The following is a 13,971-nucleotide window of genomic DNA, read 5'->3' on the forward strand; positions in this document are numbered from 1 at the left end:
GTCAGTTTTTCTAAACTTTAATTTTAATCCTTTCTCTCCCACACCAAAATAATGAAGTTTTTCATCTTCACTTTTGCTGTCATCCATTGCCATTACACACTACAAAGCAAAAAGTCACTGGCAAAGCCTTCCTGTAGCTTCTCAGTACAATATGTCATTACAGAGTGACTCGCTATAGCTAGCACTAAGTCTCTATTTAACTGTGCTCTGTAACGATACTCCTTTCGATGCATCATACAAAACCCTCAGAAGAAAATTATTTTAGTATATTCCTTAAGTCAGAGAGATGTAGGGAATTTATTGATTTTGTCTTCAATTCAATGAAGACATGCATTGTTTGTTATATTGAAAGGTGTGTGGAAGACCAATAGGTCTTTGATGTTTGTTCATATGTGGATGTGGAGCAGTGAACCACATTAGGCCTTGAAATACTGAAATATATATTTTTTAAAGTGTGAAGCAGAATATATGCTTCCCATTGTCCATGCAGAAGCAGTAGGATCGGTGAGCTGGGGTGGACGTGGCTCTGGGCACAGTGCTGCTGCTCACATGAAATGCCATTTGACCTCAGCAGGAGCTGCAGCGAACAGTTTGCGATCGCTGGTGCGCATGAAGACTTTCCTCATCACCATATGTTAAATCATCCAGCCCTGAAACAAAGAGGGCCTGTATTCTCTTTTAAACTTCTACATGGATGAATCCTTGTACAATTTATTCAACTTTTTTTACTCAGGTAAAGCTTGCACCGTCGCAGCAGAAGCTTTATTTGTTGAATGTATGAGTAAAACATGAGTTTTGAGTAAAGGAGCTGGTAAAAAAGAGGGGGCTGCTTTCAAAATGTTTAATGTCTGAAGCAATTCCAGGAGTGGGAGATGAAGAAAACAGAATCAAACTATTTAATCAACAATGCCTTTTCCCTGTGCAATAAAAACTTGCTAAGGAACAGAACTCTTAGTGGCATCATTTCTTATTTCCTTGAACTGCTTCAGAAGACTTTAGTGTGTGGTACAAAGCAGAAGAAGCTGCATGGCTCCTAAGAGGAAGACATAAAGCTTTTGTTTTCTTGATCTACTGAACACAACGTGGACCCAGCGCTCCATTAGCCTTTGGACAGGCAATTCACAAAATATTCCTGTCCAGCCCTGGTAACACTGACACATGAATCTCTGCCTCATGGCTTCGATATTCTCCAGGCTGGGTTCACCAGTCACCCAGAACCTGGGGCCTCTCTCTGAGTGACGGGCTCGGATCTCAAAATTAGTGGGTGACAAATGGAGGTAAGCAGAAGAGTCGCTGTTTTTGCGGATACATCTTCCATTCTTCTTGCACAGGACTTTGCTGCAGAGTTTGGCTGCTGAGGTCACATTAATGACATAATGTCCTAAGGGTCCATCAATGTACCGTTTCACAGTTGAGCAGCTCTCCTGTAGATAACAAAAGACCATGGAACATGTCTCAGTAGCTGTCATTACATCCAAATGTATTATATCTAAGAAGATGCTAGTACAAAACTGGTTTTGGCCAAAGTAACCTGTTGAGATAAGTCTTGTTGGATTTGCATACTGGAGTAACCTATTGGGTTTAAGTGAGCTTACTTCCATGGGGAAGATTAGGAAAATACTGACCTTTACTATATTGTCTGTTTGGGTGCTTGGTAGAAACATACAATATTAGACTAGGGAGGAGTCCTAGCAAACAGAAAGAGAGTTTATATGCTAATATGAGTCTAACTAGTTCCTTAAGTAGAGATTTCTGATAACTGCTGACAAGGAACAGTACATGTGACTAATAGGTTTTAAAGCACATATTGAGTCACTGCTTTAGTCCTGATCTCTCCAACTCCTTCAGTTTACGAGGAGCCACATCATTTTCAGAAACCAGCACAGAAGTTGCTGCAATTGCAGCTAGAAAGTTCCAGTTCAGATTTCCCTTTTCCTCTGCCCAAGTCAGTGGTGCTTTGCCAGAGACATCAGGAGGAGGAGAGCAGACTGCATGAAAAGCAGAGTAGGCATCAAAGCCCAGCCCAGATTTAGGAGCAGGGGCTAGCGTGCTGTGCCTCCTGTGAAACCCCACCACAGCCTCCTGCCTCTTCCGTCACTTCAAGATGGATTATTTGTGAAAGCCTGAAGAACCTGGGAGGAGAAACTAGGCCTTTTCTTGTGGTAACCCTATTTTCCATGTGTCATTTCAACACTAGTGAGCAGGGAAAATACCTCCCCTCTAGAGTCCATTCCTTCTCTGTGGATCTGTACAAGCCACCATAGCTACAAAGTAGAACACTGGAAAACAAACTGTGCTTATATTTGTATGTTATTACTTCAGAACATGTCTTTCTTCTAACCTGGACTCATTATTCCATGGTGCTACAAATGACCTGCCCAAAGCAATGTGCTCTGAAGCAATGGGACTTCTCAGCCTAACGTAAGTATGGAACTAACGAGACCTGAAAGTGGTGCTGAGCCATTGTCCTTACTCACTGGCTGATGACATCAGTAAAGATAGACAGGTATCACGGAGGGTGTGGTGGCAGAGAAGAGGTATTGAGGTGATTCCTAAATACTAATAACCTGATACAACCTACCTTTGAGCTGGCGTACTGCATACTGCCCCAGAGAACAACTCCAGCTGCTCCCAAAGCTGCACTTTCACCGATGGTATTGACCAGATCCATCTGAAAAACAAGGCCAAACCAGACATCAGAAAAAACAAAGATATAAAATAAAAGTAAAAAAGCACTAGGATAGGCACATAACTTTTTTTTTTCCTCCCCAGAGGAGACATCGGTCCTGTGGTGTATTCCTCACAATAAATTCACTATTTAGTTTAGAAGGCTCATCTGTGTATCTCCAAAGGTTTGCATAGGTTGCATTCATGAATGCGACTACTAAATAATGAACATATCTTTGAAAAATGAGCCTCTCCCAGTGCTACATAGTGTCAAATGAGGAAAAAAAAAATAGCAGACATTTGCAGACTGACTTAACCATGTCCACATTTGGAGCTGCACCAATAAGCAGTCCAGTTGCAGCAACAGCAGTAACACAGCTCCACCAGAGCACAGACCATGTGTGGAACAGGAGTCACTGGTGCCATGCCAACAACATAGCAACGTACCTTGCAAGTGTCTTAAAGTTGTTTCCTAAGACCGTGAATATTGTGTCTAGAGAAATGCAATTAAATCTTAGAAAACACAGAGGAAGGATCTTCTTCCACCCCCAAATTTCAAGGCATGATCAATTACATCTAAAACCATTTCTATCTACAGTAATCTATTAGAAAGGACTTCCTGATCATATTTGAATGACAGACATTACAATATTTCTTGACTTGACGAAGAAAGAGCAAGTTCCTTTAAAAAGTTAGTGATGGTCTTTGATACAGTCTTTTCACTTGTTTTTAGGAGAAAACAATCCAAAAGACCAGCCAAATTATCACAGTGTGGTGGTGGCACCTTAGAAATGCAAAATGATAGAGTGGAAGAACCATGTTATTATTGTTCATTACTACTAAATAGTTTATTTCACTGTGTAAATCAGCCCATTGATTTACCCATGCATAGTTAAGGAAACGTTTATGGCCTGTGAGATACAAAATGAGGCATAGATAAATGACTTGGGGAAAGGAGAATCCGCTGAAGAGTTGAAGACAATTACAAAGAAGTAATTACAGAGCGAGCAGTGATTTTGACCCTTAGCTAAAGGTTAGACAAAACAGTGCAGGAAAACCTGCAGAAGTCTGAAAGAGTAGAGCTTGCCTGCTGGCTCTTAGTGTAGGGTTCAGAGTGATATAAATTATAATTGGTCTCCCCTGAAGTTCGTGCTGCTGATGATCATCCAAGCAGTTTTTTAGAAAATGTAATTACTCTTAAAAGTATATAGTCTGGTGCTAGTTTTGTAAGAAGACAGTAGTGTTGCTTTCATGTGGGAAATGATGTGGGGGTTTTTCCTATGGGAATTAATTTATCATTAAAACTAAGAAAAAGTATGTGAATTGAAGATTAAAATATCAAATGTTAAGAGAATATTAAATACAGCCTGACCTCTTGGTAAGGAGAGTTCCCAGTCTTTCCTCATCTGCAAAGCATTTATGTCACAGTCCAGCTCAGACACAAAGGCTGGACTGTTATTCTACATTAGCCACATGATGTTTGAGTGGTTTAGCAATAACAGAGTTCAGATCTCATTAACAAATTAATGAAACCTTTTCAGATAGCCAACATAAATAATCAATAGATATTTAGCATTGCTAGATGAACTAAGATCTAAGCAAACCCTAAAATAAAGATTTTGTAAGTAATATGCTTTAGGTGTTAGGGTGCTTGACCAGGAGTCACTAAATCCAGATTTTATTCCCTCATATTCCACATCTTTATTTTGTTACTTTTAGAAATCCTTTAGATTCAGATCCACAAAAAGATTTCAGCGTTTCATGTCTAATTCATATGGATATAAAAATAATCAAAACCAAGAGCATCACCCTTAAACTTTACCTAGTCCTCTGGGTGTGTGAAGTCCAATGGCACTGATAATTTCTCAACTGAAGTTCCCAAGGCACCTACACTTCCACTTTCCCACACTCCTAGAATCACCACCTTGCCAATGCTGAGAAACTCACTTTTCTCAGGCTAAGGCCAAAATCTGGCATTTGACTGGAAGGTAGGTTCTGCTATGCTTAAAGGACTCCTGGAGCACTTGCACAGGTGTTGGATGCTAGCAAAAACAGCAGCTCACTGCAAAAAAAAAGATTGTACAGGACTTCATTTAAATGCTTTCCTTCCACCTTACATTTCCTCTTTTTGTATTCTTTAAAACAAAGGTTGAGTTCTATGAGTCCTCCCCAGGAGGAAAGAGAATTAGACAGACATGGGCTGAGTTTTTCTCTCTTTCCCCATGCTTAAAAGATACATCGTCTTCAGCTAACCCTCCAGCAAGGGTTACCTTCACCGTGAGGTTACAGACAACATTTACAGGGGTGCCATTTCTCTTTCTGATGCCGTTTCACTTTGCACCAATTCAATGAAGGTTCAAAGGAGAGCAAGAGAAACAAGTGGGAACTTGACTAGAGCTTATGATGAATTCAGCTTAATGATTAGGTAACTTGCCCACGGAGAGTAAGGTTTCAGACTGACATTTCTAGGCATAGTTCCGTCTTTTACTGAACGACTGACTCATGTTCAATATCTCAAAAGCCATCAGCACAAAAGAGCTCTTCCTTGAATAACCTATGAACAGGAGGTTGCACCCACTCTTTTACTTTTGCTCTCTCATATACTTTTTCTTTTTGTCTGGTGATTTCTTAACTCTTTCCTGGTTTCTAAGGCAGGGTGCTGGATTCATCCAGACCAGGCTGGGAAGAGAACTGAGCCAAGAGCTCCCATGCCAGAGGTGGGTGCTCTGACCACTGGACGGTCCTTGTATCAGACCCTCATCCATCCATGTTAGAGGACTGTCCTGAAGAGGCAACTTTATGGGTCAGCTGCCACTCAGGCGTCTGGTATTTCTCCAAGTGATAAACACGATCACAAAGCCTCTTCCCTTCTGATGCTCCTTCTCCTTCAAGCTTTTGGGGGCAGTGTGCAACAATCAAAGATCCTCAAGATTATGCTGGGCTGTCTGAGCAGAGAGCTGATTTGGCAGGGAGGAGGCAGATCTAGTTTCTGTCAATGCTTCTCCGTATTTTGATCAGCCAAGTAACTGCATTGGACATTAAAAAAAATAGGGGGTGAGCTAAGCCCTTTCAATTTTGGAGCTTAAGAGAAAACAGGACAGTAAGTTCTAGTTACATGTTGAGGAAAGAAAAATAAGTACATCTGTAATCTTTCCTTTAAATTTTGAACAGTCTTAGTTGCAGCCATGCTTTTTCTGTATTCAGGAACGATAGTGCAAGCCTGGCGTGGCTGCAGGAAATGGTCTCTGTACGCCTGCAGACCTGGTCATCAGGGAAGACCATCTGTAGGGGAATGAGAGAATTGTTATCCATTATTCATCATTTCTTAGTTGTCATCCTGCTTTATTAATGACTTCAGCCATCTAGTCAGGAAGCACAGATGCTACTGTGTAACTTCCCTCTCCCACACACTTCGTAGTGAATTGTAAAGGCAGATAGTTTCTAAATACCCTACAGATGGCAAACTGCTTATACACATTTCTGGCAAATACTGAAACCTTTCGTAATGATTTGTATCCCAATTCAGAATTTATAAATATTTTCCAAGGAAAAAAAAAGCAGGATTAATTTCTCAGATACTTTATGCACAACTCCCCTGATTTCCAGGCGCAGTCAGGGTGAAAGGTACGGCACACATAGCTACAGCATCCATTTGGGACCTGGGTCTTTCATCTTTCTGAAGGTCTGCTAGACGTGTGTGTCTCCCTCAGTGACTCTGACTCACAATCATTCTTTCTATTTTCTTACACTGTGATAGTTACTGTATTTTTCAGGCTTACAGGAGGGCTTACACACGAGGTTTGAATGTGTCAGCAATTATTTCTGTTGGAGCAGAATGTCACAGCTCTTGCACAGCTTGATTGAGTAGGACAGTGGTTCGCCTGGACCAGGCCCTGTCAGAGCTCAGGTATCTATTAGTCTGCTATCCCAATTTTTCTATGGCCATTTAGCCTGGATGTCATTGTACTACACTGGCTGCTTTCCTTGTCACATTCACGCACATTGCTGCTGGAGCTCGGAGGTTTCATGCCTTGTTTGTAGGTTTGTGAGCATCGCTTAGGGGTATGTCATGGGTCAAATGAGAAGCTCCAGTCTAGTCTAAAATCTGAACACCCAAAATCATATTTAAAACATCTTGGTGGCTTCAGGGCTATGAAGGAAAACAAGAACATTATTTTCTTGATCATTCCTATTTAGACTTCTCTTAAGTGCAACCCTGCAAGTTCCTGGCAGACCCCACGCTGTTTGCACAGATGATGTGTATAGTTTAGAGAAAAGTCAAGCCCTGTCCCCACGCCTGCCTGCAGAGCTGGGTACTGCCCTTATTAGAAAATATGCAATGGGGCAGAACCCAAAGATGTGTCTCTGGCTATGTAGGGATCTTATCTGGCTGCAGAGCTGTGAAGTGGTCTTTAAAGCGTGCAAAAGTAAATGGCTACATGCAATTGAAAAACAGGACAGTGAGTTAAAGAGTATAACTTGAGAGGAACATCACTCCACATTACCACTGTACTGTTCAGAACATAGCTTAAGGTAAAACAGTAACTTTACACCACCACAGATTTTGAACTCATGCATAACTGGTAACAGCATGTTACCAGTTTTCATAGCTTTCAGTAACATTCATGGCATTTTTATATCAATCAAGGGACTAATTTATATTACAAAAAAAAATGTATTATTACAGCCTGCATTTGAAGAATATTCATTTATTTCAGCCTGAGTTCTCCAGTGAAGGTATCCTGGGTGAAATCCTGCCTGTACCAACCCCAGCGGCTCCTTGCCCTCAGTGAGACCCAGCCTTGCCTATTTGCCCACCATTTCTGACTCAGCTAGGACCAGTGGTTTCCACATCACACAAAAAAAAAACATCTCCAAAAAGTCCCTGGTTGCTAAAAATGCAGCAGACAGAATTCATGATTGCTTCTGTGTCCTGGAGGCAGCCTGAAACACTTCTCAAGCTATTGGGGCTCCCCCGCACCCCCCCAGCTCCAGCTCCAGGCTGAAGCCACATGCAGCCTGTGGTTTGCTGGACCAACTGTTGCCTTTTCCATTGCCCCTTCTCTCCCTTTTGCTGTTCTAGTTTGAGTCAAGAACTTGTCTCTGGCAGCAGCAAACGTGAGCTCTCGTGCAGCTCTCCATAAACCAAAGGGAGGGAGCCCCCCCGACACCCTTAGCCATTGAGGGGTTGTTTCCATGAGCTCCCTGCCCCAGATCTCCTCCCCTCTCATGGAATTGGTAACAAACAAAGCAAAACTTTTGGCACTTGGGAAAACTACTAGAGACATAAATAAGCATCTGTGCCCCTCCATTATATGCATAGACAAAGTCAGAGCCACAATCACCATTGCATATCCGGAAAGCCTGGGATTTGTACGCATATATTTTTACCGTCAATGTTATGGCCACTATTTGTTTATTGCACTTGATCATTGGTTGAAGGAACATTGCATGACTCAAAAACTTGGTTTCTTTATTGAAAGGACTCAACAGTGTTGGCACTAAGTGTTGGATCATGAAGATATTTTAATGTGTCATACCTCCGAAAAGTGAGATGGCCAATGCTTACCATGCAGGAGTTAGGAACTCCAGGCCAGACTAGTTTACTTGACTGGTTTATTTCTATACTGAATTAATTTATACGTGGATAAAGAAACAAAAAAGCCCTGAGGCTCCTTTCTCATGAAAGTTTATCTTTCTGTTACACTAATTAGTTTTAAACTTCACGAAAATTTGTCAAGTTCATTTCACAAGCTGTCCTGAAGAATTAAAATATCAGAATGAATTACTTCCTAAAGGAAATGATTTCTTTGTGCTTTCTTCCTAAATTATCCTCATTAAAAATATACAATGTTATTCTACAGAAATAGACCAAAGCACTGCAATATTAACTCTTGAAAGTTGCAGAGTTTGGTATTGTGACTACAGCACTTCCTTTTAGAGGGGCTGCCTTAAATATGAAAAACAAATGCATAAATGCTTTTACACAAGGAAAAATTTTAGGAATTTTTTTTCTAAGATGCTGTTTCTAATCTCTAAATTTCTAAAGAAGTCTATCTGCTTACCTCTGTTAAAACATGAAAAGTATAGGCATAAAATGGTCTGGAGTAAACAAACACAGGCAAAACATAGTCCTTTCTAGCAATTGAGGCAATGCGTATTGCCTCCTTAACCCGATAGTGAACAAATTTTAGTGCATTTGGACTTGACTTCAGTATGTAATCCAGGTATATAGAAGGGTAGAGAGCAGTGCTTTCCTTCCACAGCCAAAGCAGGAGGTCATTGCGGGAAGACTCAATGGCTGGGCATTTCCCCGTGTACGTTTGGGGATGTTCTTTGTAATCATAATTGTAGCAGTCTGGGTAAAGATAGTAACCCCACAAACCGTTTGGTCTCATATGCTCACCCAGAAGGAGAGTGTTGTTCATAAAACTCTTGCCAGCATTTTCAAATTCCTCTTTAGCCACTTTCCTAATTTTGTCCTCTGACCACTGAGGATGCCGTCTCCTAACCATTTCAAGAGATTTATTTCTATAAATGCTTTTATTGCCCCAGTTCCTATCCCACTGAGGCCTCCAGTTTTCCCAGTCAATGACTGCAAGTCCCTGAAATTTCTTCATGGGTATGCAATGGTCAATGTCAGACTTTGCTTTATTAAGGTGTTTGATAAGACTTTCATTCTGGGGCACCCCTCCATTGACAGGATCTCCATTCTCTGAGTAGTAGGGATAGTACCCTAAATGAGTGTGATAGAAGATTGTCACATTGGATCCACTCAAAGTCTCATTGGTGTTGGATGCAATGTCAAAAACACTGAGATCCAGGTCCACCTTGTACCGCAGCCTGCACTGCTCGGTTGGCGCATTCCAAACAACCATGAAAGGCTTGTGCAGAACCAGAGGGGCTCGTGTTGGCTTCAGCAGCTGAGCATCAACCATAGTAGTAAGCAGCGCCGCCACTGCTAACGATTCGACCCAAACATCCATGGTATTTTTTTTTTTCTGGGAAGTTGTTATGATGTGTCCTTGAAAACAAAACCGAGAGAAGACTTGTTAGAAGGGCAGTAGCCACCCTGGAGGCAGACAGGATGACAAAGGGATGCCTTCTGGTTTGATTTGCTTTTGTAAACATTATACCCAGCACAAACAGAGAAAACTGCAAAACTGTTATCCTGTAAAAATTAAGTCTGATGCCAAATGCTTTGAAAAGACTTTTTGATAGACTTCGCTGTCTGGAAGTATGTTCTGATGCTCAGCTTTTTTTTGCTTTCCTTCTCACTCAGACAGCCTGAATTATCTCCCCCTGAATTTCATTTTCATGCGCTAAATGAATAGAGGCAAGAGTGATAATCAATCTGCAGGCTAGAAAGATGATACTATTAATGACATAATGGTTTAAGCTGCTTATTATACTGAAAACAAATTAAATATCAATATGTTAAAGAAAATAAATCATGTTGAGCAGATCTGAACTAGCTGAAAAAGCAGGCTGTATCTTTGAAAAAGGGACCTAGTCTGTAGAAGTAGGGGCTTAGTAGTATTAATTTTTCCTTTCAGGCTCTGCTGTTTTCCCTGACAGTCACACTGGCTTAGGGACTTCTAGTGCTCTGGGAGCTGCCAGAGCTGCACCCCTTGGCACCCACATCCCCACTTTGCACCCAGTGGGGCAGCTGTTCACCCTCTGCCCGCAGTTGGCTGCTCCAGAATCTGCCCCTGCTCCTGTCTCTTCCCCTAGAAGCATGGCTCCACTCTGTCCTGGGTTTGTCATGCAGGTCTCTTTGCTGGGGAATACAGTACCTATTATTGGTGCTGATGAGCAAAGACTACATGGTGGGCTCTAGCTGATACATCAGCTTGAATCCACTGGTCATAAAAATTGGTTTTTTATGAACATTACTGCATCCATAGTATGACATGATTTATCCTCTCAGTTGTTATCTTCTGTCATTCACCTGTCAAGTTTCTCCATTTTAGTCACATGTTAAATCACTGCAATCACTGTCTGCATTGGAGGTTCAATTCCTGCACTCACCATGTGAGTTTGAAATGTCCTGAAACTGAACATCTCCCTATTTGTCCATCCATTTTTAACGATTTCTTTCCTTGCCTGTAAAGTCAGACCCCAGTTATCCTATCATAATTACCCTAGCTTCACTTGTCCCCAGTATTTTCTCACTCACTTAACATCAATTAATCACTTAACTCCTTGTCTGGACAAGGAGAGCTCTTCACATCTACCCATCCATCAGCTCACAGCTGGGATCTCCCTAGGCTTCTTGCTTTCCAAACCAGTATAATCAACGTACCACTCCAAATACTAGATGTCGTGGTACTCCTTTCAATCTGTAATGGGACGACAAATCTACAGGAAGGTTGCAGGTACCCCTATCCAAATCTGCCAGCAGACTTATTAAAGAGAAAAAAAAACTTCTCCACTGTTTGAAAATTTGTTGGTTCTCATAAATGATATAATCCAGGATTTCTCGCCCTGTCATTTGTCCTTCCTTGCCATTCTTCCATCCTCTGGGTTTGATGTTTCTTTTCCTGACTGCCACTGCTCTCCTGATCTTCTATCTGTCCCTTAAGTTTCTACTTTGTCTTTTTTATCATGTCCTACAGAACAGCCCCTCTCTCCTCTATCCCCAGTCTTGTGTTTTTCCATCTTCAGTCCCAGAAAAGCATTAAGTCCCCCCCAAAAAAAAAGTGGTCTCGTACAAGAGCACCTACCCAAGAGGCGGAGAAAGGCAATTTGCATTAAGGCATGGATACGGGCAGTGAGTGAAGAGCAGGACTCCAAGAAGCCACAACACAGGGCTCCCCAAGAGCAAGCCCTCATTACCAAGCTAGAGATTTATGCTCCCGTTGTTTCCTTACCCGCTCTCTGGCTGCTGGCTTTGCATGCCTAAATAGAGACTTGGCACTCAAGTTTTAAAACTTTGCTCACAATCCTTTAGATCCTACTAAGGATAACATCCTTGAGTGAAACGGGCCATTGCTACAGGCCATCAAGCTGGTACTGGATACAAGCGTGCCTGTTGGAAAAGGATGCCAGGTTATTTTCACTCCACTGGTCTGCTGGGAGGAAGTCTTACACTTGCAACTGGTATCTTTTTCTCTGTTTCCCTGCAGAGTCTTCCATAATCCTCTAAGTAATGTCATAGGCTGGCAAACAAACAAACAAAAGCTACAAAAAATGTCTTTCCTTCTGCGTTCTATATAAACTGATGAATGCATCACAGCACCTTGCACTCCTTCTTTGTTGCAGCAAACTGACGTAGTACATTTGTAAGTGATTTTTCATGATTTGCACTGGATTGCTTTGCAGTACATGAGAACAAGCCCATAAGATAAACAAAGATTTCCTCAAAAAAAAAAAAAAAAGATAGCTCAGATGAAATGGGAAGAGCACCAAGAGAGAAATAAAAGACCTTTAGTGAATTTCTGTGTAAGAAACGATCTGGGAAAAGATCCCAGCTGCCTCTTCCCACACTCCAAATGCAGATATTGTTCAGCTTTGTGTTACTATGTACATATAATGAGATCTTCTTGTCAGGTATTAATGACTAACACAGTACAGTTCTTGTCTAGATCTGACAGCCCTAGGCGCTACAATGTTTCAGATAATAAATCATAACAGAGATAGGCCAGGAAACAATAGTGCAGGATAATTTTAAGTTATATTTTTAGTTTCTGGCCAATTCTTGTCACTGTCCCTGACAAGACTTTAAATCAAAGAATCACAGAATGGTTGAGGTTGACAGGGACCTCTGGAGGTCACCTGGTCCAATCCCCTGCTCAAGCAGGATCACGTACATCTGGTCACTCAGGACCACATACAAAATACCACAAGTGACAAAATGAAAATCTTTATCTCAGGACACGTTGAATAATTCTTGAGGGTCTTTTAACTGGATTAACCAAATCTTCGTGGAAGTTGTGAAGAAGTCTGGACACCTTGCTCAACTGTAGACATGCAGATGTCTGCATCTGCAAGCTGAATCCCACAAAAAAAAAAAAAAAAAGGGCAGGAATCTGTCTAATTATCTTTGAGCAGTTTAGAAGTTAGGGATCCGGTCAAGGTCAGTCACTTAGGGTCCTCTAGTGAATACTGCACACCTCTTACATCTGCTATAAATTCCTTATTTAAAGCTATATGGCATTAGTCACCCAGCTATCTCCACTAACCTCAAAAAGGGGGTGATAAGCGCCTGCACAACATGCCTACCTTTTAGATGGCTAAAGCATTTCATTGCAAAGCATCTCACTTTTTCTGATACTTTCTGCTACACATAGGAGGCATTCCCATACACACAATTCCTTAAAGGGGAGAAAATTTCAAAAAATCATCCTTTGAAAAAGTTCCAATCCAGTTGCATTAATCTGCAATTAATTCTGATGTTATTTGCACATGGGAATTTAATTACAGATGCTTACTTTTTCTTTAAAAAGCCATCTGAAGCCAAGCAAAACAAGTTTTCAAAGAAACAGATAAGCCTATAGTTCTGAAAGAGGGGAAAATAAATTATCTGTTGTTTCACAAATGCATGAAAAAAACCTCCAAACAAGAACAAAACATCTTTTATTACAATTTCCACTGCTGTATCTTTGGACTATGGCCTTTTTAGTCTCATGCGTTGCCACTAATTGGACTGCTTCAATCCGTGTTTTTTAATGAGCACAGACACTAACGATTCCTCCTTGAAGCTCATTATCAACCTTAATTCAAATACTCCCGTTTTTCTGATTCACTGACATATTATCATGCTTAATTTAACTTTCCAAAGATGCACACAGCTTTCTGAGGCACTACAGTGTTTTCAGAGCAGAATCTATTCTCAGTGTTTCTGCTCTATATTCTAAAAACAAAAATGAATTCTTCATAAGTGAAAGAAGCGGGGCCTGATCACAAATACATTGAAGTTGATGAAATACTTTTTATTGTATTTAGGAAAGTTTGGATCATGTTCCCACTGCATAAAATAACATGTAGTTTTCCATTTTCATCAGTTCCTGCTATGCAGTTTAGGGTGATGTGGGTTATGGCTGGATTTCAATATATCCTCTACCAAGTGTGGTGAAATTCACCATTTCTTGACTAGAAAAAGCGATTTCATTTCTGCATATTCCTTTCATCATTTTTCTAAAAAGATACAAGAAAACATTTGCTTTTCCCAAGCAAATGCTGTTAACCTAGTCCAACTTTTATTTCGACTGTGTTTATTGGTCAGAATTCCACTGTTTTTCCATGTCCAAATATTTGATAACAGCTGAACTAGACACCTTAATTGCACACTTTGATTTCAAA

General features: G+C 40.9%; 1 protein-coding gene across 1 annotated transcript; it reads right to left on the reverse strand.

Annotated features, from left to right (window-relative positions):
* Positions 1–995: 995 nt before the first annotated feature.
* LOC104474310 (hyaluronidase Ccc Hy-1) lies at positions 996–9,653 on the reverse strand. The gene is made up of 3 exons (XM_010120089.2): positions 8,733–9,653; positions 2,582–2,671; positions 996–1,424 (listed from the first exon to the last, which is right to left on the reverse strand). The coding sequence occupies exons 1-3, from the start codon at positions 9,651–9,653 to the stop codon at positions 996–998; spliced, it is 1,440 nt and encodes a 479-aa protein (XP_010118391.2).
* Between the last annotated feature and the right edge of the window lie 4,318 nt (positions 9,654–13,971).

This window comes from Chlamydotis macqueenii, chromosome 1, assembly GCF_036417535.1.
Source record: "Chlamydotis macqueenii isolate bChlMac1 chromosome 1, bChlMac1.mat, whole genome shotgun sequence".
Classification (NCBI taxonomy): domain Eukaryota; kingdom Metazoa; phylum Chordata; class Aves; order Otidiformes; family Otididae; genus Chlamydotis; species Chlamydotis macqueenii.

Excerpts from the sequence above, each read along its gene's own strand:
- LOC104474310 (XM_010120089.2), bottom strand. The coding sequence starts at position 9,653 with ATGGATGTTTGGGTCGAATCGTTAGCAGTGGCGGCGCTGCTTACTACT. Across the intron at positions 2,672-8,732 it reads CTTTTCATGTTTTAACAGAG|ATGGATCTGGTCAATACCAT; the intron begins GTAAGCAGATAG and ends CTTGTTTTTCAG. Across the intron at positions 1,425-2,581 it reads TGCAGTACGCCAGCTCAAAG|GAGAGCTGCTCAACTGTGAA; the intron begins GTAGGTTGTATC and ends TGTTATCTACAG.